This window comes from Malaclemys terrapin, chromosome 9, assembly GCF_027887155.1.
Source record: "Malaclemys terrapin pileata isolate rMalTer1 chromosome 9, rMalTer1.hap1, whole genome shotgun sequence".
In the NCBI taxonomy this organism is placed as follows: Eukaryota; Metazoa; Chordata; order Testudines; family Emydidae; genus Malaclemys; species Malaclemys terrapin.
In genome coordinates, this window is record NC_071513.1 from 14,970,585 (window position 1) to 14,998,507 (window position 27,923).

General features: G+C 43.4%; 1 protein-coding gene across 2 annotated transcripts; it reads left to right on the top strand.

Moving 5' to 3' along the window:
- The first annotated feature begins 5,685 nt into the window (after positions 1 to 5,685).
- SH2D1A (SH2 domain containing 1A) lies at positions 5,686 to 25,083 on the top strand. 2 transcript variants are annotated; one of them, XM_054040329.1, is made up of 4 exons: positions 5,686 to 5,904; positions 20,649 to 20,712; positions 23,770 to 23,905; positions 24,593 to 25,083. In XM_054040329.1, the coding sequence occupies exons 1-4, from the start codon at positions 5,768 to 5,770 to the stop codon at positions 24,631 to 24,633; spliced, it is 378 nt and encodes a 125-aa protein (XP_053896304.1). In that variant the 5' UTR covers positions 5,686 to 5,767; the 3' UTR covers positions 24,634 to 25,083. The 2 variants fall into 2 exon arrangements, with proteins under 2 accessions (XP_053896304.1, XP_053896303.1); XM_054040328.1 differs by lacking the exon at positions 24,593 to 25,083 and having other exon boundaries at positions 23,770 to 24,009.
- The last annotated feature ends 2,840 nt before the right edge of the window (positions 25,084 to 27,923 follow it).

The window sequence follows — 27,923 nt, forward strand, 5'->3', positions numbered from 1 at the left end:
CCCTTTATTTGTGTGTACAGTGCCTAGAACAATGGGGTTTGATCCTGACTGGGGCCCCTGGGCCCTTCTGCAATACAACTATTACATAATAAATGTTAAAGAAAACCAGGGAGTGCTGGTACCCTTGAAATCCTTTAGGCCAGAGAGGTTTAACTAAGTGTCTGCTGCATATTTAAATTGAACTGGATGCAGATCATCCATCACTAATTATCAATCTATTTTCACAGAACAGAGGAACTCCACTGGGGGGGTGGGCGAGAGGGTTACAGTCTTAGCAAACATTTTTATAGTTCCAGAGCAAATATTTAAACAGTACCTTATAATATGGGATACAGATAATAGAAGTAGGGTTAAGACATGCAGCATCCTACATGCATTCCATAAAGTCGAAACACATTCTTATAACGCTAATATCTATTTCGGCAATACTAGCACACAGATGAACCAGACTGATTTCCGGCTATGTGTTTGTCTGTTCAGTAAGGCCCAGGGCCTTGGCATCAGCTGGCACTTGGTCTGCCAGTGTCACACGAGCCTCACAGGGGTGCTGGGATTAATTAATCTTTATGAGTTATATTGTATGTATTACAGTAGCACTCTAGCCAAAATCAGGTTCCCATTGAGATCAGTGCTCTGCATACACAAAGCAAGAGACTGCTTCTGCCCTAAAGAGCTCATAGGCCAGATAGGCAAAACAGACGAAGGATTATTATTCCCATTCTATAGACAGGTAATTTAGGCCCAGAGAGATTAAGTGATTTGCCCAAGTTCACACAAAGTCTTGGTCACAGCCAGCGCATGAACCCAGGTCTCCTGAGCCGTAATCCACTGCCTTAAGCACAGCTTTCTTTTTGAAAGTACGGTGACAGTGAAAAGGGCTTTAACTGCCCATCGGTTTATAGGGCATTTGGTCTCATTATTGCTGTGTACTCTGAGGTGATGAGATGCCTTCGCCGCTCTGCATTAAGGTGAGGTTCTAGACATCCACGCAAACCTTTGGCTTTTAGAAATAAAACTGAAAAGTAAACAAGAAAAGCAGCAAAGCACAAGGCCGTCTTTCGTGGCCAAATACTTCAGAGCACAGCAGGCTCTGCCTTCCCTTTATGTGTTTTAGAGAAACCTTTCGTATTGGCTTGTGCACAAGTTTACAAGGCTGCTCACTGAACCATTTTGAGCCAGGCCTGATACTGCCGTTCCTGAGCCTACCCAGCAAGGTGCGGCCTGCTCTCCGAGCGATGTCAGTAGGAGAGGAAGGAGCTCAGCACCTTGCAGAATCAGGCTCAGGGTGTTAGAAAGAAGACACAGTATGGGACCAGTCCTGCTCCCACTGATCAGTTCGGTGTCACTAGGCCATTCCCCACTCACTCACATGGCAGAAAAGCTGAGGTTTGTAGTTTACCATTCCTTGCTGGCACAGTCATGGAAAATAGCACAGCCTAATGAAGTACTGAGGCATCCCACAATGTACTGCTCTGTCTCCCGGGACAACATTTCAGCTCTGGACCCTGAGCTGGATCACAATCCGAGAGATTGACTCTGATCCTGATTTGGGCTGTGGCAACTGGAAGCTGTTCTGGTGGTGCACAAGCAAAAGCTTGGCTGAGATACGGAGGAGGATTTCTTCAGCCTGGGTGGTGTAAGTGCCTTCTACACGGTGTCCCTGAGCGGGAATGGCTCCTGGGGACTATGGGCAGCCCATTCAATTTGGAGCAGCCCTTACTCTAAAATGGGCCTTGGGGCGTGCCTGGTATTAAACCTCCCTGGATCAGGGTAGCAACAGTTGCTTACAATTCACCTTTGCCTCTCCCCAGTCACTCCCCTTTGTAGAAAGAATTTGTGTAGAAGTCATTGAGGTTTGTTTGCTTGTTTGTCTTTGTCTTTCAGTTATGCAATGTTTGCAACAATTGCCTTTCCCTTTTCGGTAATAAATATTGCATGTTCAAACATCAAAGCAGATCAGACAGCCTGTAAACCTATGGATCTGTTTCTAAGAACGCTTCTCATGCTCAAAAAGTGTAGAGATTTCCTGCAAACACTTCTTCAGTGAAATCCTAAACGTGGTCAAATGACATTTGCAATGCTGGCTCATTCTGATTTTGTTTTTTCCCTTTCCACTTACCACACGTACTTCTTTTGAAATCACCTATTAAAAGTGAAAATGGGTCAAGAAAGAGGAAAGTTAGATGAAATCCCCAAAACAACTTTAGGGTGACAGTAGTGTGAAAAAAAAAATCTACATAAGCTTTATGTGGGAAAGGTGCTTAGCTGACTGCTTGTCACCACACATATACCCGTATTTTCAGTACATGTTCTACTTTGTTGTGCAAATATTTTCACAACTGATATATTAAAAAAGTAAAGGGAAGCTGAATCCCAACACTTTGATAAGTGAGGCAGTAAACACCTTGCCATCTCTGCAACTAGATTATAGACCTGCTGTAAATACTGCTGCTGAAATTTTCAGGCTCTAACTAGCCTCGGAAACTGCTAAGTATCTGAGAGTAAGCAGGTGCAGATCTCCTTCTGCCTTGGGAGTAGCTGTGAAAACCAGTTAATGAGTTCCAGGGCTGTCTAGTGGTGTCTTGACTGAGGGTGTGGCTATGCCACAGCTGAATACCTAGGGCATTAGATATGGAACATGGGTTCTCAGAAAGTCCCAATTCCCTCCCCCCACTAGATTCTCTCTGGGGACATTTGGATCCAGATGCAGATGTTGAGGCTTGGGCCTATCTCTAGTCCAGGGGTGGCCAACCTGAGCCCCAGAAGGAGCCAGAATTTACCAATGTACGTTGCCAAAAAGCCACAGTAATACGTCAGCAGCCCCCTATCAGCTCTCTCCTGCCCCCTCTCCCCCACTCCCAGCGCCTCCCGCCCACGGGCAGCTCCACTGATCAGCACCTCCCCCTCCATCCCTGCCTGCACTTCCTGATCAGCTGTTTCGTGGTGTGCAGGAGGCTGCAGGGTGGGGCAAGGGCACTGCAGGCTCAGGGGAGGGGGCGGGAAGGGGTGGAGTGGGGGCAGGGCCCATGGCAGAGCCTGGGGTTGAGCAGTGAGCACCCCCCCCCGGCACATTGGAAAGTTGGTGCCTGTAGCTCCAGCCCCGAAATCGGTGCCTATACAAGGAGCCGCATATTAACTTCTGAAGAGCCGCATGTGGCTCCGGAGCCACACGTTGGCCACCCCTGCTCTAGTCCCAAACTGACTGCACCAGGAGCAGGCCAGTGATGAATCAGGCATCCAGTTACTGGCCCAAGGTCTAATATGTGACCAAAGTAGAATGCTCCTCTCCCCTATGCAAGGTGTATTGCTTATGCTCTTGTGAAGAACTACCTGAGGGCCCAGAAGGTGATGAACCAGGTAGCACTGAACAGCTATACTTGGGATGAATTTAGCCCTGAATGCATCAATGGGCCACAGGCAGCAGCTGCTTGTGCTGAGTAATGCTGATGAAGGAATACGAGGCAATCCCATGTACTGCCATGTGGTGTCATTCAGCTTCAGGAAACAAAAATGCAATTTTTCCATAGGTGGATATTTGTCCATACATGGAAATGTCTTAAGTGTATGTGTGGGAGGGAGGCGGGGGAGTAAATTCTTAGCCTATTAGCAAACATGCGGGTAGACCATTTGACCAGATGATGTACTAGTGATGTCAAGCAGCAAACACACCTAGGAAAGCCATGTCAGCCCACAGTAGCTGAAGGAAATTGATTTTTTCATACGTTCTGGGCACATGTCTCTGAGTTTGTTCTACCTTTTGTTTTACCCACTTCTCTACAGCAAAGAAATGTCTGCTTTGCTAATAGAGTCAGGAAGGATGTGTGGGAACTCACTGCATGTGACAATGTTACATCAGCACTGCATTGAAGTTCACAGATACAAGAAGGACAACCTTGTTTTTGAACAGCTGAAGGAAAAATGTTTCCAAATGTCAAATGCAGTTTCTGAAATATACTACTCTGAGCACCACCAGCTTAATCTACCAAAGCTTTAGGAATAATGTATCATCTGCCTTGAAGTGGAAATAATTAGCACCTCTGACATTATGAGCATTCACATACCATGCAACTACACAAAAATAATCACCTGCAATGCTGAAGCCCAATGGCTTGAAATGACACATTTTTCAGCCTGAACGCTCAAATGCTTGATTTCCATGGGTTTAAAGTGAGCTATAATACTCTTTCGGGGTTTGATCCTGCAAAGTGCTGAGTGCCAGCAATCTACCAAAGCCTGGCATAGCTGTTAAGGGAGGAGGCACTCAGCTCTTCATAGGAATGCTCTTTAAAAGTGGCATTTGGTGAATTAAGTTTTCAACTTTAGTTTTGAAAGAAAGAAAAGCAGATGAAAAGCTGCACGCCTTTGCTGTAATGAGCTAGAGGCAGGTGCCACTAATGGAAAAAAATGTTCACAGACATTTTTGACAATTTGGTGTCCCTGATCTTGCACCCCCAGAATAATCCACAATGAATAAGGATGAAAAATCGGTTAGCCCCTTTTCCTACCATTCCTAGTTCCATTTCTAGTGCTCCCATCACAATAGTGTCTTGCTCCCAGCTAATATTTATTTATTAGAGATGGGCTGCAGTTGAAGCGGTTCACAGCACTTTCAGTAAGAGCTGTACAAAGCGAGACAGCAGCCCTGCTTCTCAGCTACTCCTTGCAGAAGGTGCATCTCTGGGTGGGCTCAGAGTAGCTTTCAGCCACTTTAGCACATCCTGACTTCTGGGCTGGGCCAGGACTTTGAATGGCCTCCTGTGGGCTGCTGTATGGTCCCAGAGCACTGAAGTGCGGATCACTCTGGTCAGACCCATTTCCTTCCAAATACACCTCCCCTGGGCATGTTCCTATGCCTAGGGCTGCATGGAGAGGGGGTGCAGAGCCATTCTGTTAGCACTCTACCACCCAGGGAACCACTCTATGCTGGGAGTATGCCACATGGGGTCACTTAATGGAGGCTGAGCTGGAGTAAAGGGGCCTGGAGAACTGAAGTTACTTGCCCGAGAGGCATTGGTGACTGATAGATTCGGAGTGGATTAAGAGTCAGGTGATATGCTTTGGTTCTTACAGTGACTTGCAAATCACTCAGCATTTCTGCTCAACCCTATGGAAATACATGTATTTAGCGGTTCAATCCCTTCACTTTGTGATTCATATACTTTGTTTTAACCTCTTTATCCTTAAAGTCTTTGCTACCACATGCAAAACATACAATGGCCTTTGTTGCTAGATTGCCTTGCCATAACTTCAGGTTTCTGCTCATTTGATAACACATCTCTATGCTTGTACCATGGGGCCCTAGATTAGCCAATTGAGGACAGGTCTGACCCTTACTTGTTCCAACTTTCCAACATTTTAAATCCTTAAAAGACAAAAATTCTACTGAAAATACTAACAGACCCTTGTCTGACATGGTGCTACAAATTTGGTTCTCAGCCTAACCATAGCTTGTGGATTCTGGTTTGTGGGGAGGGCAGCATTTTGTTAAGGAGATTGTGGGCTTCATATACTTGTTATTAACATCTATCTTGAAAGCTACGAGTCATATGAGTGCTGTCAAATGTCATATATGCCTTATAGCTCTGGCTGTCAGTATGAAATGTCTTTAGAGAAGCTCTAGGTGGGAACACATCCTGTTTACATCAACCATTGAGTGAGCAGCTGGATAGCAGGCGGGTGACAGCATTGAGCTGTGTAACAGTCACTAACACCAGTCACCTCTGTCTAGCTGGGTTCTATCGGGCTCCACTCAGTTCACCTTCAGAAAATGGATTCTATGGACGTTTATCATGGGAACATCAGCCGGGAGACTGGGGAGAAGCTGCTGCTGGCTACGGGGATGGATGGCAGCTATTTACTGCGAGACAGTGAGAGCGTCCCAGGAGTGTATTGCCTGTGTGTGCTGTGAGTACAAAGAACCAAGGGAGTCTAAGGTCTAGGGCAGCAACACCCCTTACCCGGTGTATGTCTAAGTCTTGGGGAGCCAAGCTGCCACTTAGAATGCAGCTGCAAGTGGGTCTTATGGGTGAAGGATCAGCAGCATGGAGACCTTTTGTTGGGCAGCCAATTCGGTGATCCTGTGGCTTTCCACAGGGATGTCGACCTCCAACTTCTGGGTTCACAGCATGTATTCTGCCGCACATTACATTTGCCAGTTAGAATGGTCATCTTCTGGCAGAATGTGCAAATACTTCTGTGTCCAAAGCACTGTGGGGAGTTAGCTTTTTAACATTGACTTCAGGCATGGGAGTGTGTAAGGGGTTCTTGGCCCTTTGCAGAAATAGGAAAGGACAGGTTCCTGCCATGGTTCGCTTACTCTTAAATGGGTCACAAAACAGTGAGCGAAGACAAAGAGTGCAATGATGGGGTGGAGAGCAGGAAGGAGGATATAACAGCTTAAGCCATGCAGTTTGGATTGTAAATTGCATGTGCTTCTTGTTCATGCTGAATAATTCCTTTGGTTTTCCCTGTTGTCTGTCTTCCTGTTTAATACACTCAACAGCAGTATGGCCCAAAACCTCCTTTCCCCTGTGGGCTGGTATGGAGGAATATTGATGCTTTTCATTCATATATTGAAAGTGAGCGGTTGCCAACATTTCAGGGCCTGATTCTGCCAGCCCCTTACTACAGCTGAATATTGCCCTGCACACTGGGAGTATTGCTGCTGATTTCTGAATAAACTACTTTTAAAGCGCATGAAATACAAATAGATAATAAAGAAAATGGTGACAATTTATCAGTTAGGATTCTAGAGTTGGGGTAAGGGGAGGAATTCTTACGAGGTATCTGTCATAGGCCACCAATGTGGAGAGAAGGCACTGATGAGTTGCTTCTGAAATGGGTATGAGCTGACAAAGGGCTTAATATTTATGGGGTATTTGAATGACAGAAGTGTGAGTTCTTTTAGCAAAGGAGGACAGAAAGGATGAAGAATCCTAGGCATTAGCGTTGTGCATGCACGATAAACGAACAAAGCATGGCCAACGGCTCTGTACCAAGAGAACTTTAAAGAACTGAAGGGGTAGCAACAAGATATGTTAATATCAGAAATTACGGAGACAAAGCAAATGATTATTAGCTGAAAGAAATAAGAGGAGGCCTTTGTCCATGTAGAAAGGATAAGATAGTGAGAGTATTACTACGTCTAAAATAATATTTATATCACGCTTTCCACCAAAGGTCTGAATGTGCTTGTCAGCATCACTTGATTTAGCCTTGACTTTTAAACTGTGAAGGATGTGAGTATTATTATCATTTTACAGATGGGCAAACTGAGGCTTAGAGCCACATAAGAAGTGCTCCAAGTCACATAAGAAGGCTATAGCAGAACTGTAAATACAACCCAGTTCCCTTTTTATATCTCCTGTTGTGCCTTAATCATAAAGAATCGTCCTGCCTTGCCCTACTAAATGAGAAGGAAAACCAAAGATGAAAGAATTCCAAGTGGGATGACACACCTAATATCTATACCTCAGGCTTTAACAAGACGACAAAAAAATAGGGGATTAAGAAGTGTATTGAGTTAAAAGCTAATGCAGATTTGGGGTAGATATGAAAAGCGGTGATAAGACTCTACTGAAAGGAGCCATCTAATAAATAATAAAAGCCCAAGTGTTCTTAAAGAACTATCAGAGGAAATGGTGAAACAGCTACTTATCATTTGTAGGGTCATCCAGAACAGGTGAGGGGTAGCAGGTGATTGGAGAGTCATGTACAATATTATCCAGCTTTATGAAAAATAAAGCGGGAATCCAGGAAATCAGTCTAATTAGTCTACATTCGATACTTGGACATATAGCAAGGACATGGAGCTGCAAATAATCTATAGGAGTTTCTGGTGGTATTAAAGGCAGTTTGTTTATATGAATGATAGGAAGGTCAGGTTTTTAAAGAATAGATTAGGACTGTTAAATATGAGGCTCATAGGTTCTGAAGACAAATGGGAATGCAATAAACAATAAAAGAACCTCCTAATTGTGCCTGCAAAATTTGCGAACCACAAAGTTTGCATTTAGGGATACATTTGCATGAGCAAAGGGTGAGATCAAAAAAATACTTACTTGTAAACTATAGATAAGTAAAGCTTTTATAATCCATAATATAAGTACTTAGGAAAACTTTTGACACTGTCTAGTGGAGATATCTACCTGAGCAGCTAGAACAATATTGTCTAGATAACTATGATCTGATGTGGATGGAAATCTGGTGGCAGAATCACAGAGATGAGCACTGGGTTCATAACTATTTAATACAGTATTTCAATAATGAATGTGGAGCAAGAAGTAGATTGTACAGGAATTAGTGTCTCAGAGGATAAACTAGGAAACAGTGCTCTGAGTGGATGATGCAAAGAAATTACAGAATGATCTACCAATGTGATGGTAATTTAGATAAGTGTATGCAATAGACCACTATAGCAGGCAAAAAACTTAAAATAGCGGAGCAGCTCTGCACAGAAGGGGAGAGAAAGCAGACAATGAACCAGAGACTAACTCATTATGGGATGAAGACGCTTGCTGTAGCAAAAAAAGAACAAATCCTAGACTGGCAAATATACAGGGAGGACCAGCGCATAGGACCAGAGTGACAACAATACATGCTATAAAGCCTTGGCAAAACCAAAAAGAGGTGTGTGTAGACTTTGGGATTCATCACTACAGAAAAACAAACCAACCCCAAACCATTAGTAAACTATAGAATGTATTTCTGTATTAAGTTTTGGGGCTGTGATCGTGTTTTCATACCTCCTTGTAAAGCACAGAGAACAGTGTTGGCATTATGCAATTAAGAACAATTAATAATAACGGTTTTAACAAAAAAACTTTTAATCGGCACTCAGAAACTCTGATGATGGTTACTCTAGGAATACCTAGAGAGCGTTTAGGTAGAATGTGTACAGCTTAGTGTACAGATTCAGTCACTATGAAATGATTTCTGAAATGGTGAAGCAAAGCCTGTAAGTGAACAAAGAGATGTTATCATACATATTGGCGCCAACCCCCCCAAATATATATTTTCTGTGAGAAATTTCAAATGAACTGAAAAGGTTTTCTAGTGATAATTTTTTCTGATGAAATGAAAACAACAAAATTGATTTGCAAAATTTTCAGTTTTTCCCTTTCTCTCTCTTTTCCCCCCTTCCACTGATTACAGCATGGGGGGGGCGGAGAGGGGGGAGGGAAAAATCAGGTTTTTGGGGGTGTTTTTTTGTTGTTGTTGAAAAAAACAGAAAATTTTGATCCAAACAAAAAAATTGCCTCAAAAAGCCATTTGTCACTGAAAAATGTTTTGACGAAAATATTGTAGCCAACTCTAATAAACATGCCTGGCTGATCTTGCGCTCACCGCTGCCCATGTAAAGCCAGTTTTGGGAGTGCAATGACCTTAGCATGACCCCAAAGGCTTTAGAATCCTTTCAAAAAGGTTCAAATATTCCTTATGCCATTTTTCCTTCCTAAACATTTTGTTTGACTTTGAATATAATAAAGCTGTGGCCAGTCTCGATTGCCTCCTAATTAAAATAAAAACCTGACCCTAAGCAGAGTAATGACCTTGGAAAGTGGGAAGAATCAGACTCCACACAATTCATAAAGGATTTTGCTATTGCCATTGAATTTACATGGAAGGTGCTCAGATACCATGGTTATTGGTGGCAGGCTAAAACCCTTAGATAACTGGAACGGCTTTGATAGTCAGGACCCCGTTTGATAAACTTTTATCAAGGAAGCTTTTCTTTCCCGCTGTTCTGTTCCCCAAAAGTACTATTGGTTTGTTTTGCTGCTTTCTTCCAGTTCCCTTCAGTTCAAGCCCAGACTGAAGTGCCCTAAGTCACTGCATGCAGACGAGAGCCCACAAGCCTTCAAAGAGAGAACGTTTTTTGTGTGGCTGTGGCAAATCACAAAGACACACTTTCTTTCATCGATATTTTAAGACCACAATGATGAAGGGAAATAGTTCATACAGCAATAAGTAGGTTTTGGTTTGCATTGGGGTCTCCCGTAGCTCCTGTAAATACAGATACTCCCTGCAATTTTCTGCAACATTTTAAAATGAAGTGCTCCTCCGGGGCCTACCTACAGTGACTTCTTTAATAACATTATTAAACAAATAATGTTGATTACTGCAAGAGTGGGTGTACGGCTGCATGATTCAACTATGCTAGCCCAGGAGCGCAAAGGTTTCAATTAATGATCTTTTGAAACGTTTCTTGCGGTTGTTCAAAATTATGATGTTTATGAATGATTTTTTTAAAGAAACGGTTCCATTGCGTAACCAATTGGATACTGCATACAATGTTACAAGATTTTATTATTGGGCCTTGATTTTTTTCTTATGAAGTTCTTTCTTTGCTAGCAACATGTTCTGTTCACAGACGTCTTGGATTCCTGTCTAAGTATCCTGTTTGACATTTTTTAACAGACATAGAGACTATCTGCACACATTGCTCCTAATGAAGTCAATGGGGAATGCAAGACACAAGAATGGGCTTATTTTTTAAACTGGGCCTGCAAAATTTGTGACCATACCTGTGGGTGCAGATGCTCCCTTCCCCATTCCAGATACGTATATGCCTGTGCAAAGACAAGTAGCTGCATGTGTAAATTGGTAAAGCCAATGCTAATTATACTCGTACATGTATTTGGGAGCTCAACATTTGTAGGGGGATGTCTCGAATGTCAGTAGTTGTTTCAATCCTCTAAATATCGATTAGAATGGCAGCTTAAGCTAAATACGAAGTCACTTTTATAGTGTGCTTTCAAATGATTTCTCTGAAGTCAACCATTCATGTACTATACTGCATTAAACCTTTAGGGCATAATTAGCAACTAGAGTATAAAACTGTTTGGAACTCTTGAAGCACTGATAATGGCAACAGGACAGACTCCTATCTAATCAGCTTTAATTTTCTCTATTTGTTCCATCATCATAACCATAGAATCTGAGTTTCTTGGAATATTTAAGTTCAGTCACTGTGCCAAAACTTTCCACCTCACCACGCATAGCTGATGTGCTTACTGTATTGGATTCAGGATCATGAGTCAGCCTTAACGTTGCATTCTTTTATTTTCCATTTAATATTTTTGATGGAAATTGCATAGTAATTGTATTTATTATAGCAATGCACATAATAATCATCCTATTTTAAAATGTAACAGAACAAAAATGTCTTGGCAATGAAGCGTTTCCATTCAAGGTTAGCATTGTAAATAGCATTCACCATTTTCTTGTATAAGAAAATTCTTCACTGTACATTGAAATATTCACTTCAGTAGAATTTACCAACCTTCCCAACTCATTGGAATGAAGATCATCATTGTCAAGAATAATTTTTTGATGGATTTTCTATAATTAAAATATTTTTGTGATCATTCTGATAAGACACAGGCATTCTGAGCCCTGGATAATTATGAGAGCTGGTAGAAAATTTTCTGACAGCAATTCTGTTAGAAAATGTTGTTTCACTGAAGTTGAAATTTTTCTTGGGAATCTGTTGATCTTAGTGAAATTTCATGAAAAATATCGAAATGAAACCGTTTGATATTGTCCAGACATTCCATTCTCTCACTTTTGGTATGGAATGTTTAAATTTTTAATTGCAAAACACATTTCCATTGAGAAATGTATTTTATATTAATATTTAAAATAAAAAAACAACAATTTCATTGAAACAAAATATTTCAATTGATCCAAAATGAATTTTTTTTCCAAAAATTTAATTTTGCAGAAAAATTAGACACTTTTTCTCATTTGTAGCAAAACCAAATTTCAGAATAGCAGAAATTCATGGGAAATGGAAATTCCGGTTCCTGCCCAACTGTAACAATGACCATGCAATACAAAGCAGGAGAAGAGAGAGTAGCTGAGAAAATGAAGTTAAGATCCAGATTAGGTCTAGTCTAGACTTTGGAGGTTCATGACTGAGGCGGAATCACGGGTAGCGTTTGGGATTAGTTAGTAAGAATTTTCCATTTTCTTCAACAAGAAACAACAAAAGTGAAGAGTACTTGAGAAAACGTGGGTAAGTTCTCCTCTGTAACAGACTGCATCTGAACAGAACGTTTAAAACGCAGCTACATCAAGCAGAAAAACAGACACCTACAAATGTAATGATGCTGTTATAATAGTAGTGACACTAACACAAATGCGTCCATCACAATTCTCGGAAGTCTGGCCCACACAAAAATAAATCCACTGAATCATCCATTGTTGCGAGATTTCCGCCTTCTTGGGATAAAATCTCAAAAGAAATGCTGTTTTGTGAGATTTTGGCTGCTCAAAAGCCAGAATCAGAAAGTTGGTTCCCTTTTAGTTTTTCGATCTGACTCTGAACCAAACCCATAGATTTGGATCTGACTCTGTTTCCCAAATTTGAAGAAGTTCATATTCAAGGTTTTGGTTTGGGCCAATCTCTACTTTCTAGTTAATGGTGCAACAGAGGCTGGGCCAGATAGATTTAAGATGCATGCTCTGGAGTCAGAAAAAAGTATGACCAACCAATGGTCACAGGGATGCTGCTTTCAGTTAAAGAGTGTTCAGATGGTGTGAGGGGCTCAAGATCCCTCAGAGAAAATTGTAAAGTCAGAGGATCTCCAATTTTTTTTGCCAAGATGTGACTTGCTCAGACCTAAGCCGGTTACAGACCAGAAAAGGAGAACATACAGTTAAGTTATGATCTGGGCTGTCAAGTGATTAAAAAAATTACTCGTGATTAATCTCACAATTAAAAAAATTAATCGCGATTAATCGCACTGTTAAACAATAATAGAATACCATTTATTTAAATATTTTTGAATGTTTTCTACATTTTCAAATATATTGATTTTAATTACAACACAGAATACAAAGTGTACAGTGCTTGTTTTATATTAATTTTTTATTACAAACATTTGCACTGTAAAAAACAAAAGAAATAGTATTTTTTAATTCACCCAATACAAATATTGTAGTGCAATCTCTTTATCATGAAAGTTGATCTTACAAAAGTAGCATTATGTACAAAAAATAACTACTTTCAAAAATAAAACAATGTAAAACTTTAGAACCTACAACTCTAATCAGTCTTACTTCTTGTTCAGCCAATCCCTCAGACAAACAAGTTTGTTTACATTTGCAGAATATAATTCTGCCCGCTTCTAGTTTACAATGTCACCTGAAAGTGAGAACAGGTGTTTGCATAGCACTGTGGTAGCCAGCGTCGCAAGATATTTACATGCCAGATGCGCTAAAGATTCATATGTCCCTTTATGCTTCCAGAGGACATAGGTCCATGCTGATGACAGGTTCTGCTCGATAACGATCCAAAGAAGGGCAGACCGATGCATGTTCATTTTCATCATCTGAGTCAGATGCCACTAGCAGAAGGTTGATTTTCTTTTTTTGGTGGTTCGGGTTCTGTAGTTTCCACATCAGAGTGTTGCTCTTTTAAGACTTCTGAAAGCAAGCTTCACACCTCATCCCTCTCAGATTTTGGAAGGCACTTCAGATTCTTAAATCTTGGGTCGAGTGCTGTAGCTATCTTTAGAAATTTCACATTGGAATCTTCTTCACATTTTGTCAAAGTTGCAGTGAAAGTGTTCTTAAAATGAACAACCTGCTGGGTCATCATCTGAGACTGTTATAACATGAACTATATGGCAGAATGTGGGTAAAATAGAGCAGGAGGCATACAATTCTCCCCCAAGGAGTTCAGTCACAAATTTAATTTATGCATTTTTTTTTAACAAGCGTGATCCGCATGGAAGCATGGTATGCTATAGTTTAATAGTGAAATTAATTGCAATTAATTTTTTTGAGTTAATTGCGTGAGTTAACTGTGATTAATTGACAGCCCTATTATGACCCCATGTTGTGGTATGTTACTAGGGTTGCCAACTTTCTAATCGCACAAAACCGAACATCTTTGCCTGAGGCCCTGCCCCACCCCTTCTCTGAGGCCCTACCCCCACTTTCCCCATCTCCCCACCCTCTATCGCTTGCTCTCCCCCACCTTCACTCACTCACACCGAGATGGGGCACAGGGTTGGGGTGTGGGAGGAGAGTGAGGGCTCTGGGGTGGAGTCGGGATGAGGGGTTTGGGGTGCAGGAGAGGACTTCAGTCTGGGGCAGAGGGTTGGATATGTGGGGAAGTATGGACTCTGGGCTGGGGGTGTAGGCTCCGGGTAGGGCCAGAATTGAGGGGTTCAAGGTGCAGAAGAGGGCTCTGGGCTGGGGCAGGGGGTTGGGGTGTGTGTGCGAGGGTGAGGACTCTGGCTGGAGGTACAGGCTCTGGGGTTGGGCTGGGGGTGAGCAGTTTGGGGTGCAGGAGGGGGCTCTGGGCGGGGGCCGAGGGGTTCAGAGTGCAGGATGGGGTGAGGACTCCAGCTGGGGGTGTGGGCTCTGGGATGCAGCCAGGGATGAGGGGTTTGGGGTGAAGAGGGGGCTGGGGCTCTAGGCTGGGGCAGGAGGTTGGGGTGTTGGGGGTGTGTGGGGTGTAGGGTACCAGCTGCACTTACCACGGATCTCAAGAAATGGCTGCCAGGTCCCTGCAAGAGGCTCTGTGTGCTGCCCCTGGGCCCGCAGGCGCTGCCCCCGCAGCTCCCATTGGTCATGGTTCCCGGCCAATGGGAACTGTGGAGCTGGCGATGGGTGTGGGGGCAGTGCATGGAGCCTCCTAGGCCACCCATGCGCCTTGAGACCGCAAGGACCTGGTGGCTGTTTCCTGGAGCTACGCAGACCTAGGGCAGGCAGGGAGCCTGCCATAGCCCTGGGCCCCTGCTGTGCCGATGACTGGACTTTTAATGGTCCAGTCGGCAGTGCCGACTGGAGCCACCAGGGTCCCTTTTCTACTGGGCATTCTGGTCAAAAACTGGACGTCTGGCAATGCTATATGTTACGCTGAGTTGAAGGTACAGAATCAAGTTAGAGGTTATGTGCAAGGTGGTGTAAATTATGTCAGTAAGACTGGGTTAGAGAGTCTAAACTGCCGTAATGCACAAGTCAAGGGGCCAGAAGAGAGAATGGTCAACCAGTAAAAGCAACTTCCAGGAAGGAGACTAAAAATATAAGCTAATGTAGGTCTTCCCCCTAATTTAACTTACACCTCCTTCTCCCCATGAGTAAATTACTCCCAGTTAACCCACTTACAGACATACAACTCATTACATCCTTAAACAATGCTAAGGATGCAAAGTCAAGAACGCATAAGTTTGTCCATACAACCTTGTGCATATCCATTATGACAGTGTCTTTAATTACATGCTCACAAATTTTTCCACAGCACCCCTGCCTAATTCATTGCACAGGCTGGGCAATGCTCATTGAATCAGCAGCTATTCAATATTTTATTTTCTCTTCACGGTTCAGGGTTTGGCCCCAGGCCTTATTTATTGCACGCTATTCAAACTTTGCTCTGAAGACAGACTTACTAATTTGAACATGGGCTTTTCAATGCCACTCATCATTATATTATCTGAGTCCATCACGTGTATTAATTAATTCATCTTCAGCACACACAAGTGAAATGGGGGGATGGTATTATCCCTATTTTGCAAATGGGGATTTGAGGCACAAAAACATTAAGGCCAAAAGTATCCACTAGCTTTTGATACCCAATTTGAGATACCTCAGCTCAGATTTTTCAGGGTATTTAGCATTATATTGGACTTTATATGTTTATAGCACAGCTGCCGTTGACTTCATTTGCAGCTGACTGCACTCCGCACATCTGTCCCCTCCATCTCCAAACCTACGCAGCATTGCAACCATGTGAGCCAGGTTGCTACGCCTGGAGTGAGGAGCTGGGCCCACAGGTGCCACTGCTGTGATGGCCGCAGATTTTATTAAAATTCACAATTATTGTGAACACCCTGACCTCTGTGCCAAAACCATAGCCTTAATCATACCACACAGAGAGGGGCCAAATTAAAAATCACACAAATGGCCTTAATTCTGGCATTGCCTAACTTTTGAGTGCTTGAATTTGCAACGTCAATGTTCGTTTGACATAGGTGTTTTTTGTGTGTGAAATTTTCTAGGTTTTTAAAGAAGCAAACTTGAAAAAAAAAATCCATCATGTGGCACCATACGACACTCACATGGGTCACCAGCAGGAGGGAATCCTTAGATCCACCACACAGACTTCTGGCACCTGAGCTAATGGATTAGCTGGTAGCTGTAGTAAGTTGTCATTGTCTATATGGACCAGCACTATAGCCACACTCTTTGCCAGTGGGCTTCACAGATATTTGCCAAGAGCAGAGAAATCTTGGGTTCCAGTCTATATTCTGAAGGGAGTGTGGCCTAGAGGGCACAGCTCCTTCTGCCTAGTTCCCCACAAGCCTGACCCCTTCTGTTCCTATCCCAGTCATGTCTCTTTCCCCTGTCACCTCATCCCAGTCTTCCCCTACTCCTGTTTCCTCTGACCTCAGCTCCCAGTTTCCTTGCCTAGCCAATCTATCTTCCCCTCACACCTACATCTGCTCCTAAGCCTTGTTTTTCCCCAACCCCTGTCTATGCCCAGGTCCAGGCTACCCCCATCATCTCCCAGTCTTAGTCTCCCCTCCCACAGGCTCGTCTGTCTACTCCTCCACCATCTTCTCCATCTGGCTCTTGTTCCTTCCTCATTGCAATCAGACAGCATCCTCTTCCCTGCTGCCTGGGTCCTAGCAGGGGCAGCACTGCGGTTACAGGAGAGACAGTCTCCTGCCTCTTAGTTTCAGTGTTCAGCATCACACAGACCACAGCAGCTGAGAGCAGCAAATGCAGCAAAAAGCCTGCTCAGCCCTGTATCCCCAAGATAGAGAATGCGCAATGTATATGGAATTGTGAGTATTTAGCAGCCAAACTAACAAGTCTCTATTGAGCATGTGTGAATTGCAATTTTTCAAAGGCTTATAACTTGGCCAAATTTAGGTGGTTTCTCCTGGGGCCAGCAAAAGGCACATGCTTGAAACAAAGCCCGTCCTCCTGTCCAATTCAATGTATGGAGGCACTCGAGTCGCCTAACATATAATAAAATAAGAATTTTTTTAACCTGGCCCAAACAATGTATTTTTCCCTGCTAGTCTCAGAAATAGCGGAACCTTTTTTTGGCAAAATGTCCACAAAAAATTTAGCTTGAGGCAGATACCCAACATGGAAAACCAGTTTGAATGGTTAAAATCTGGGGAAGTCATAAGCGACTGAAAACAGGGCTTTACAGTGGGAAGGGTGTGCCAGCTTAGCTATATGTAGCACTATCAGCTTGGCCAAACTCAGAGGTTATGGATTAAATTCCAAGGTGATGTGTTAATGGCTACGTAGGCTGCCAGTTCATAGGAACTGATACTGATACTGCAAACGCAAATAATTCCGGAAAGAGCTATATTTAAGGAGATAGCATTTAATGTTATTTATTGCTGACTTCCCACTTTTCAGTTCAGTTTTGGGCCTAAAAATGAATAAACATTAGTCGAATAAAATTTCCCAACCAAGGTACAAAATATTTGGCAATTATTTCAAAACATACTGTGCTGTTAAAATGTCATGGTTAAATTATAAATTGCAGCAAATGGCTAGGATCCTCCAGTTATTTCAACAGTGCAGAAGATTGTAATTATTCACCTGTTAAAGTAAATGTGGCTGTAACACGTTTGAACACAGCTGAAAAGGGAGGAGGGGAGGAGGCTATGTAGGCAGATGTTGTCTCAGTGTATCATCTGTGTGAGAGGCATTTGCAGCTCTTTGGATGGAATACTCTATAAAGGGAAAAAACCCATCGTCTAAAGCAAAGTATAGTTCCTGGAGTGGAAACTTTGCTTTCCCCTTGACAGAGTTTTCCTAGTTATGGTACCAAAGTAGAAACTGTTCAACGAGACCTTTTCTTCAATAGATTTAAAATCTATTTAATGTGAGATGGGATGTTAACTAGTGATCTCCTCTTCTACAAGCAATATCCAGCATGGTACGTTTACCCAGAGTTATTTTCTAAGCCGTCTCCTGAGCAATTAGGAGTTATAATGTCTTTTGTCACTGATCAAGAAGCTGGGCAAGTGACTCTGTGGAGGCCTTGGTGCCGCTCCATGCTTCATTCCATGGCGTGTCACCAGCGTAAAACTGGGGCATTGCAGGGGCGAATCAGGCCCACTGAGTGCAACATTCAATGCTCCATTCGTCATTTTGTTGAGAGTGCGGCAATGTGGATCCAGATTTCACGTCGCATAAACTTCAGGGTTGTTCGGACCTGGGCTTTTCGTTTGGGCCATTTTAGAGCGAGGAGAGGGGCAGGCTGAGGGCATGGCTAGACGGGTTCACATGGTCTCCCACGCCAACCCTGCAGAAAATGCTTTTTGTACAGGGGAGCCATCTGCTGGCTGAGGCATCCCTGACAGCTCAGTTCTGTTGGTGCTGTCCCGTCAGGGAGCTGGGGCAGAGTTGCAGAGGTCCCCATTGCAAGGCCAGAGCATAGGAACCCCATGTGGAGTGTCCTTTTCCTGACTCGTCTATGGGACGTGGGGGGTCAACCACCACCCCAAAGGGAAAAATTGGGAGGCAGCTCCATGAGAGAACCCCAGGTGCTAGCTCTCTCCCTTACCATTGTCCTCCCTCCAGCATATATCAGGGATTTGCCCTAACCCTGAGCAAAGAGTGCAGGTTTTGATCTGATGGCATGCAGTTCATTTACTCACAAGGATGCACTGTGTAAGAGACAGGCTATGCCTGAGCCTATCCTGTCAAACTAAGAGTAGTTCCAGTTTGAGCTGATTTAGAGAGAGAAAATTGAGCTGACAGCTAATGGTGCTACTGGGGAAACACCTCATTCAGCGTGCTAATAGACTGCCTATGTGTACATTATATCTGGTTTACTGGCATGGGGTTTAGCTGCGTGGGAGGGGAAAGGTGAGAGTGGATGGGAGCTGCGTTACACACCCACAACTTTAAAAACAAACAGCCTGTCTGCACGACCCTAAACATTAATGTGAGACACGTTAAATCATGAACCTTTGTTTAAAACATCTGGGGGCTCTGCCATGCAATGGTGAGGGGGAAACTCAGCTCATGAAAATCAGGTTGTGGGCAAACTGAAGGTAGAATGTGCTTTAAAGTGGTAATGAAGTTCCTGCTGTTTAACAGAAAGTTTTACGATAAGATCATATTCGTTAAGAAAACAGGTATCAAAGGTGCTGTAATTCATTTAGCTGAGCTAAAGCCCTTGACTAAGAGCTGGTGTCTGGGACGAGCTAGAGAAAGGTGTTGCTCAACATGTAATTCAGCATAGAAACAACGAGCCAGATTCTCATCTTCAATGCCATTGACATCAGTGTAGCTTCACCAGTCTGCACCACCAAATGATCTGGCCCAATGGATCTGATTTGCATTGCACCGTGTGTGTGCATTCACAGCCGTGCAACGTGACAGTCCAAGGGGTATTAATGCGGACAAATCAAAACAGTAGCATTTTGCACCCACTTTGTGAATTAAAAACATTGTGACAGCTGTTAATGACTTCCTATGTTGGTAAATGACTTCCGATAGCTAGAAACATTTCTGAGGTTATCAAAATGGCTTTTCAGAAATAAGTGATTGAGTTGCAGTGACATGTGATACGGTGCATAAGCAAATGTGTTCATTTATGACTTCTATTACTTTGTAATAACTACTGTGATATTGTGTATAATTGGAAAGATGTAATATGTACCTGCTCTCTGAAAAATGGCTAATGCTGAAATATTGAATAATGCATAATGTCTTGGTGGAAATGCCAGATTATTGTAAACTTATTTCATTTTCTGAATGCATTGGGCCTGATTCTCCATTGCCCTGCATCTTGTGTAGTCATCTCCACTTTTGCAAAATGGGTGTAAAACTCTACTGGTCTGATCTGTTACCACTTACTTTAACTTTGCACAGAAAGTAGTTTACACATGTAGCGTGTCACTAACATCAGTCACTCTGCTTTTACGTCACATCTTTGAATCTTGGTGTATATGTAAAGTACTGGGCTCCTTCTAGCACGATTGACTCGAGTTGATGTCTATTTTCAGAGGTCTCTGAATGGAAACTGTGTGTTTAAAATAAATGGAAGATTTCAGGATCTTTTAAAGTGATTAGTGTTTCCAGGAGACTATTAATGACCTTGGGGCAGTCCAGGATTGTAAAGGCAGAGCTTTGAGGGTTAGGAATGCATTAGCTAGACAAACTCTAATTTGCTTTGATAATGTGATTTTAGATTTCTAAATAAAATACGTCCATTGCATAGCATCTGGGAACATTTGCAGTTTAAAAAAAAAAATCACTTAGCAGAACCGTCATCTACTAATGATACCTGTTGTGTTCTTATTCCACAGGAAGTGTGTCCGATATATAAATAAGCATGTAAAAGGTCACTGATGGAAAGTTAAAACATTCACGCAGGTTTCATTGTCTAATATGGAGCAACTGTAGATCTCACACACAGAGATGGATCAAACAATGCCCCCCCCTCCAAGTCCTAATACTGTACAATTCTGGGGATTCAAATCTAGCTTGCTGATCTGGGTCCAAATTTTGCATTTCTAAATATAAGCTACATCGACTAATTCATTGCTAAGGAAAGGAGTTTATCAAATGAACTAATTCCAGCATTACAGAGCAACTGCGTACTAAACCTGACAATAGACATGACTAATAAATACATGTTGATTCTTTCACAGATATAAGGGTTATGTTTATACCTACAGAGTGTCCAAGACAGATACAGGTTCCTGGAGTGCCGAGGTATGTATTGCTCCTTCTCTTCTAAAAGTTCCCACAATTGAGTGTAGGTATTGATTTCAAGAAATATATCCGGATTATTCATCTTTCTGCAATATCTGATTCTCATGTAATTTAATCAGTCTCAAGTGAGCCCATCACTGGTGCCAGGTCTGACCATTTTGAATGCACAAATTCATTCTGTTACAGTTCAGCGGTTACAGAATGCACCAGTGCACTATTTTGCAGCATTTTAAATGGCAGAACTATTGTGTTTTCATATTTTGACAGGCACAGTCAATATTAATTTCTCCTCTGCCAAACATGCCATTAATACCAGAATATTCAAAGGAATTCCCTATGATTTACAATGTTTTTAACTTAATTTCTTGACAGATTGTATTTAGCCATAGCACAAGGCACATATAGGATAGCTGAGATTTGATATGACCTTTATCTTCACTTGTGTTGTGGGGAAACTCTGGACTGGTGTAGCAGTAGGTGCAATAATAACAGTGATTTAAGTTCATGGCATAATTTAGGTTCACGTGAATACTAATCCTTATTTATTTTCGGACGTTCTTGTTCTTTGGATGTAGGCAGCATATTAATTCATAATTAGCTTTCAGTTTGCACATTAATGAACATTGATTTACAAACATTAAAATATAATTTAACGGGCTTAATTCTGCTGGCAAAATTAGAGCAGAATATGTTGCACTGTACTGGAAACACCTGGACCAAATTCTGATGTCAGTTAGGATCAAACCCTGGAGCTGAATGTGCTTCACACCCATTCCTGTTTAAAAAAAAAAAAAAAAGTCTCTCTCATCACTGCAAAGAGCTAAAAAGAGCCCCATGTTCCATCTGTCTTTAAATACAGCGTCTTGACTCTGCATTCTTGCATTGGCTTAAGTGGGCGTTTTGCTTGTGGTGGGGCGTAGGGGAAGGCCCTAGTATTGGACCTGAAATACTGCGCGTGAGCAAATAGCTATTTGTTCCAAAACAGGGAGACTTGCTAAACCCCAAATTCAATAAGCCAGATTTTGGCCTGATTTACCTCATGTACAAATCCACTGGCCTCGGGGGGGATGGGATCTAGGCCAAGGCAGAATTTACCTCATTCTGTTCCTTTTCCTGAAAGGAAACTGGTACTTTCATAAGCTGTTGGAGCTCATGGGTGAAAGAGCAGAAATTGCTGAGGGACGTGGTGGCGCAGTGCGCACTGCAGTAGGATGGACAGCACCAATACATTTTTGGCAGGGTCAGGCTGGAGCACAGGCAAAGCAAAGCCTTCATTTGAAGACGGGGTTAAGCAATTCACTGGCTAACTTCATCTCCCTGTGGTAGTAGAAAGGGAGACATCAAGGCAGCACCAGAGAGCACACTCCTCTAGCAGCAGCAGTGAGGAAGAAAGCTCATGGTGTTGGATCCTCCTCTCTGGCAACTGGAGATCCTCGGCGGGCCCCTCACATCATTAGGGAAATGGGTGCTAAGTAGACATGGCAGGCTAAACTTTGCCCTCACTCACAGCTCACCAAATTTGTCTTACTCACAACAGCATTTGCCCCTCCCCTCCCATCAGCTGCCTCCCTTCTCCTCTCTATTGCTGAGGTTGGTTTATTTTTGAAAGAACCAAGCGCAAAGCCTCACAAAAGACAATTTGAAAATACTGATGCTGAACCCCCACGAAGTCAGTAGCAAACCTCCCATTATGTTCAGTGGAGCAAGGATTTTGCCCTGGTGTATAGGAACAGGATTACTCTTGCTGGTGCTGAGTACCTTTCTGTGCTGCCCTGTCCTTCCACCCCCACCTCCATGGGAGTATAAGGGGAGAGTACCACAGCTGCTTTCCCCCAAGAGGCTGGGTGAGGAGAGCCTTCAGGCCCAGCCAGGGTGGCAGAAGGGATGTTGCTTTAGATGTCTAGTAAAGGCCCTTGAAGATAGAGATACACAGTGATGGGCATCTGCAAAGCTTAATTGAGAAGGATAGACAAAGTGATTTCAATAAAACTAGGTAACAGTTTACAGAGCCCCTTGGTACAAAGAAATGAGAGATGTGACTAGTTAACAGGTGCAAACGGGAACCAAACACTCCATAAAACTTTTATAAGCAGGCTGGATCCATGTTAATATTTACAGTAACAGGAACATCATCATGGGCGCTAGGTCTTCCGCTGGAGCACCTTACCTGTGAGCTGAACCATACATTGGCATGCTCTATCAATGACTTAATGAACATCATGGTATGCTGACTGCCCATGGTGAGGCTTTTAAGAGCCTGGGAAACTAGATTAATGAGCTGGAGACTAAAAGCGGATCACTAGCAGGACTCAGAGGTGGCCGACGAGAGGGCTGATGTGCGCTCTCAGTGTGATGAAACTTCTCCCAGTAGCACTGGAGCATTGTCTGTGTAAGTGGGATTGCTGCTGAAGACACGAAAGAGGCGCGTGTTTTTCCTGACCCCCAGGTGGTGCTCGCATTACAGCAGGAGGTCAATTTTCTTCATGGTCATTTGCTTGGTAAAGTGAGTAAATTTGACAGGGAAGTCATTGACAGAGGATAAATGTGGAATTCCCCGCACAGTATCGTTTTAGAGTCATTGTCCTGACTGTAGCAATACTTCAATGGCAGCTGTGTTCTTATCTTGAGTGTAGAACAGACTCCCCCCCCCCCTCAAACTCTCGCCCTTTCTCTACCACCACATCACCAATTGCAGGAACCATCAGAAGAGAGCCTGATGGTGCTGCAGTCGCTTCACGTGACTGGAGGTACGTTAGGGATTCATCCGATCTGCATGGCTGCCCTGTGAGAGTGTGGCAGTAGTAGAACCAGTGGGGGGGTGCAGTGCAGAGAACAAGCGGTGCTAGTACCAAAACACACATTTCAACTGGCTGGCTACGCTCCTGGGAAAGGGAGAGGAGAGAGGACAGCTCCAACAAATCTAAGGTGGTGCTGGGAATGGACTTCTCTTCTTGCTGAGGTTTTTACATGTGTTCTATAACACCTCCCGGGCAGCTAGGTAGAGGTGTTCCCCTGTAGCTTGTTGTTTGGGTAATTTGTTGGTCTCTCACTTTACAGACTGCACCTGGGGTCCACAGAAGATTGTTCCGGAAAGTACACAACCTAATTACAGCATTCCAGAAGCCAGAACAAGGCATTATAACTCCTCTGCAGCATCCTGTAGTGAATGCTGCGAAAGCCAAGCACCCACAAGGTACTGCGAGGAGCACTTGGAAGCAGAATGGCATGGGCCTGTGGAGTTTCCCATCACATGTGCTAAGGGGCAAGATCCATTCTCTGGCCGTCCCCAACCCATGAGGCATGCCTGATATAAAAGGCAGTGGAACTAGTTCAGTGCCACTAAGCAGCAAGGGACAGGTAGTCTGCGCCACATGCACACTGCAGCGCTACAGCCATGATAGCAGAAAAGGGTCTGGCAAGCGGGAGGCTCTATTGACCTGCTTCCCTTAAAAGATTGTGAGGAGTTGAAGCAACAGCTGCACAATGGCTGTGCTGGTATGCTCCAGCTTGGAGGGGAGCTTCTGTTCCCTCTATCCTGAACACCCCAGGTCTTTGGGCAGAGAGAATGCAGGCTTGTTTGCTTCTATTAACCCACGGCAGTCACTACAACCGCATGTGTACACCTCCTAAAGTCTGAAAAATTGGCATCTTCCTAGCACCTAGTCTAGATTGTGGGGTTTGGATGAATGCCTTGTGGTGCTTGCTAGGGAATTTATATCCAACTGCAGCGTTGTATGTGAATATATTTCTTATACAGCATGCTGGTTGCATCAGTGGTAGACAAAATGTAGTTAACCCCTATGCCTCCTACAAAGACTATGAGCTTTTGCCTTCTTGCAGAGTTCATATTGTTATATGTTTGTTGTTGTTTTTTTTGTAGGAAAAAAGGAAGATCATGACTTTTATTTGCATCCTTCATGAAGACACGTCCCAGAGTTTGAAGTAATTTAAATAGGCTTTTATATGTCATTTTTACACAAAATGCTGTAGATTATAGACATTACAACTCTATGAGTTTTCCTGTAATATTTTCAGAAATGTATGTTTAATGCAACTTCTAGTCTGCTGTTTAAAAGATTGGCATGAATCTGTTTTTTTTTTTATAAAGATGTGGGAGAAAAAATAACTAGCAATTGGATGACTTAATACTTTCATTTTCTGTTGGTGCTTGGCAGGGCCGGCTCTAGGCACCAGTAAAACAAGCTGGTGCTTGGGGCGGCACATTTTTAGGGGAGGCATTCTGGCGCAGGCCATGCCGCCCCTAAAAATGTGCCCCGGCCGCCCTAACTCACCTCCGCTGCTGCCGCTCCCGCGCCACTGCTCGCCCTCCCTCCCAGGCTCTCAAACCCGGGAGGGAGGGGGAGATCCCGAGCGGCCGCGGCACACGAAACAGCTGATTCGGGCGCCGCGGCCGCTTGGGATCTCCCCCTCCCTCCCAGGTTTGAGAGCCTGGGAGGGAGGGGGAGACCCCGAGTGGCCGCGGCGCACGCGCTGCTTCTCCCTCTCCCTCCCTCCCTCCTAGGCTTGAGAGCCTGGGGGGAGGAGGCAGGGCTGGGGATTTGGGGAAGGGGTGGAGTTGAGGCGGGGCCCGGGGTGGGGTAAGAAAAAAACGGGGGGGGGGGGCGGCCAAAATTGTTTTTGCTTGGGGCGGCAAAAATCCTAGAGCCGGTCCTGCTTGAGAGCTTTCTGTCTGAATATTAGTTAGTCTTTTTACATGAAGTTAGTGTTTGATTTCTGATGGAAATTCAGCCCAGCAGAAGTCTTATGTATCACTTAAGACCTACTTATGGCCGCAGAATAGTGGCTTTTGTATTGCAGATGCCTTGTGCAGGCTCTCTGCTCAAGGATGAATTTCACCCCAGAAGCAAATTTCAAAGGTGCAGGCCTGGTGTATTTCCAGGAATTGAATTTTACACTGGTATCATATGCATCAGCCACTTCTTGCTGGGTGTTCTGGCATGTTTGTCCAATCACGGAAAATAACCTGTACTATGTGCCCAATCAGAACTGACCAGCAATGTGGCAAATTCGGTCTGGGAGCCAGCCAAAGTTTAAAAAAAATGTGTTGAATCTTTTTGAGCAACAAATGAATTTGAGGAAATTGTTTATGGCGATTCTGTGAGCTGGAGAAAGGTGGCTAGCTTTGTCCTCCCCCAAAAAAACATCACGAGACTGACTTAAAAATCACCAGCGTTTTTTAAAATAATAGTGTATTTGGGTCTCTTTTTGCCTTCTCTGTTTGAGCCTTTAGTGGTCACAACTTTTAATCCACAACGTTGAGAGCTAGAAACTTACTTTTTCTTAAATGAAAGCTGGGGTAATGCACATTGTGCGACTTTTGATAAAAATCCCAAAAGCTGGCTGTAAACGAGGGAGCTTTCACTAGCTGCTGAGTGATTAGGGTTTTTAACTACTTGTTTGGACAAAAACAATGTTGTGAGAAAACATTTGGCTGCAAGTGAAGGTGGGAGGGGCTACCCAGTCCAGCTGATGTGCTAGCTGAGCCTAAGTATAGCGCTTAAGGGAGTTTGAGCTTCTTCCTGCAGTCACAGTTTAGGCCCTGGGGAGGATTGCAGTGACTGGAGGAGGGAAGTCCCCGCACCTGCCTTCCCCCACCATAATTTGTCCCCTTCTCACTGTCGGGCCCTTTAGTCTACCTGCATGTGAATAGATGGTTGAAGTCATGCTATGCAGGGATTCTTGTCCACCAGCGCTGCCCTCTGCTGGTGGGCACCAGCTGATGCACTGGTCCTGCCCGGTTAGCTCTACCATGGTTTATACACCACTGTATGATTTACTGAATACTCTAAAATGACTGTGTAATCAAGCTTCACTTGGACACTGGGGAAGATGCTGCAGTTAAGCCTCTTTGTCACCATTGCCTTTATCTATGGGCTGCAGTCTCTCTCTGTTTCCAGTGCATTGTTGCCTGATCACGAGCTCCGACAATCATGGATTCAGAGGCCTCTCTGCCAGTCCTGCCCTACCCTCTCTGTCTGATCCACATGCAGCCAGTGGGGACCCACTGTTCTGTATGAAAAGAGGGGCTTTGCTAATGTCATGGAGCAGGGCTGAAGTGGTGGGTGGGCATTGCACTGGAATGAACGCCACTCTGTGAGAGGGTTCATATACACCACACTTGTATGGACATGTCTGCTAATTAGACCAAGGAACCTCAGTTGCCCGCTTGTTGAAAGCTTCATTTACACACATGGCTAAATGCCTTTGTTTTCACTCAAGACAAAATAGCTTCTAGAGAGTGGACATAGACATCAGATAAGCAGCATCAGAAGAACCATGATTGCCATAAAAAAACACCATTCCTATCACATTAGCATAATGATAAGTTGTTCCTTAATTGCCTAAAATAAAATTTATTGTAAAGCACAAAATTTTCCTTATAAAAGTGACTAAAGTACCACCTAAACCTCCCAGACCTAGAGAAGGTGTCACAAATCCATTAACATTTACTTGGTTATTTTTTCCTCTAAATTATTTCCAACTCTCATTTAAGTTGACACAACTACCAAAGTCCTACTTTTAATGTAATATTTTATACAATGCTTGTGTATGTTGTTCTGTAGCTACTCATTATCTCAATGCTTGGTTGAAAAGTTTTTCTGACTTAATTGTTTTATACTGTGGCAGATCTGGACTGATTTACTTTTCAATAAAATATTTAAAGTTGCTCTTTCGTTGTTACATAATTCATCAACGCCATCAGCCACAGAGCAGATGAGGTGCCCATTAAACAAGCCCATCAATGGATGAAATTGTATTTTTGTTATTTCTGTTGATTGACCCTTTCGGGCCGTGTCTGTGCCTTAAAGATTTTACTGCTTGCTGCTCAACTCCAGGACATAGACTGCTGGTTTTTTTGGCTTTCAGCACTCTTTCGCATTAGCTTTTTCTTTTTTTTTCCTGCTACAAAGCTGCCTGCAGTGCTCAACATGTAACGGCTTGTGCCAATACAGAAGCCATCGTAAAATGTCAAATTCTTGCCTCAGCAACATGCCCACTGAGCTGCTGCCCTGTTACAAAGTGGCAATATGAAGTGATTTTATTCACATTCCCTCAATGCAACATCGTATTTTCAGTTGTTCTCTCCTGGGTCAGGACAGTCAAATGCAGGGGCAGTTTATTCGAAAACATAATCTTAGCAACAATCTGTGCCAGCTTGAAGCTTGGTGCTAAATTAGGGCATACATTGG

Excerpts from the sequence above, each read along its gene's own strand:
- SH2D1A (XM_054040328.1), top strand. The coding sequence starts at position 5,768 with ATGGATTCTATGGACGTTTATCATGGGAACATCAGCCGGGAGACTGGG. Across the intron at positions 5,905-20,648 it reads GTGTATTGCCTGTGTGTGCT|ATATAAGGGTTATGTTTATA; the intron begins GTGAGTACAAAG and ends ATTCTTTCACAG. Across the intron at positions 20,713-23,769 it reads CAGGTTCCTGGAGTGCCGAG|ACTGCACCTGGGGTCCACAG; the intron begins GTATGTATTGCT and ends CTCACTTTACAG.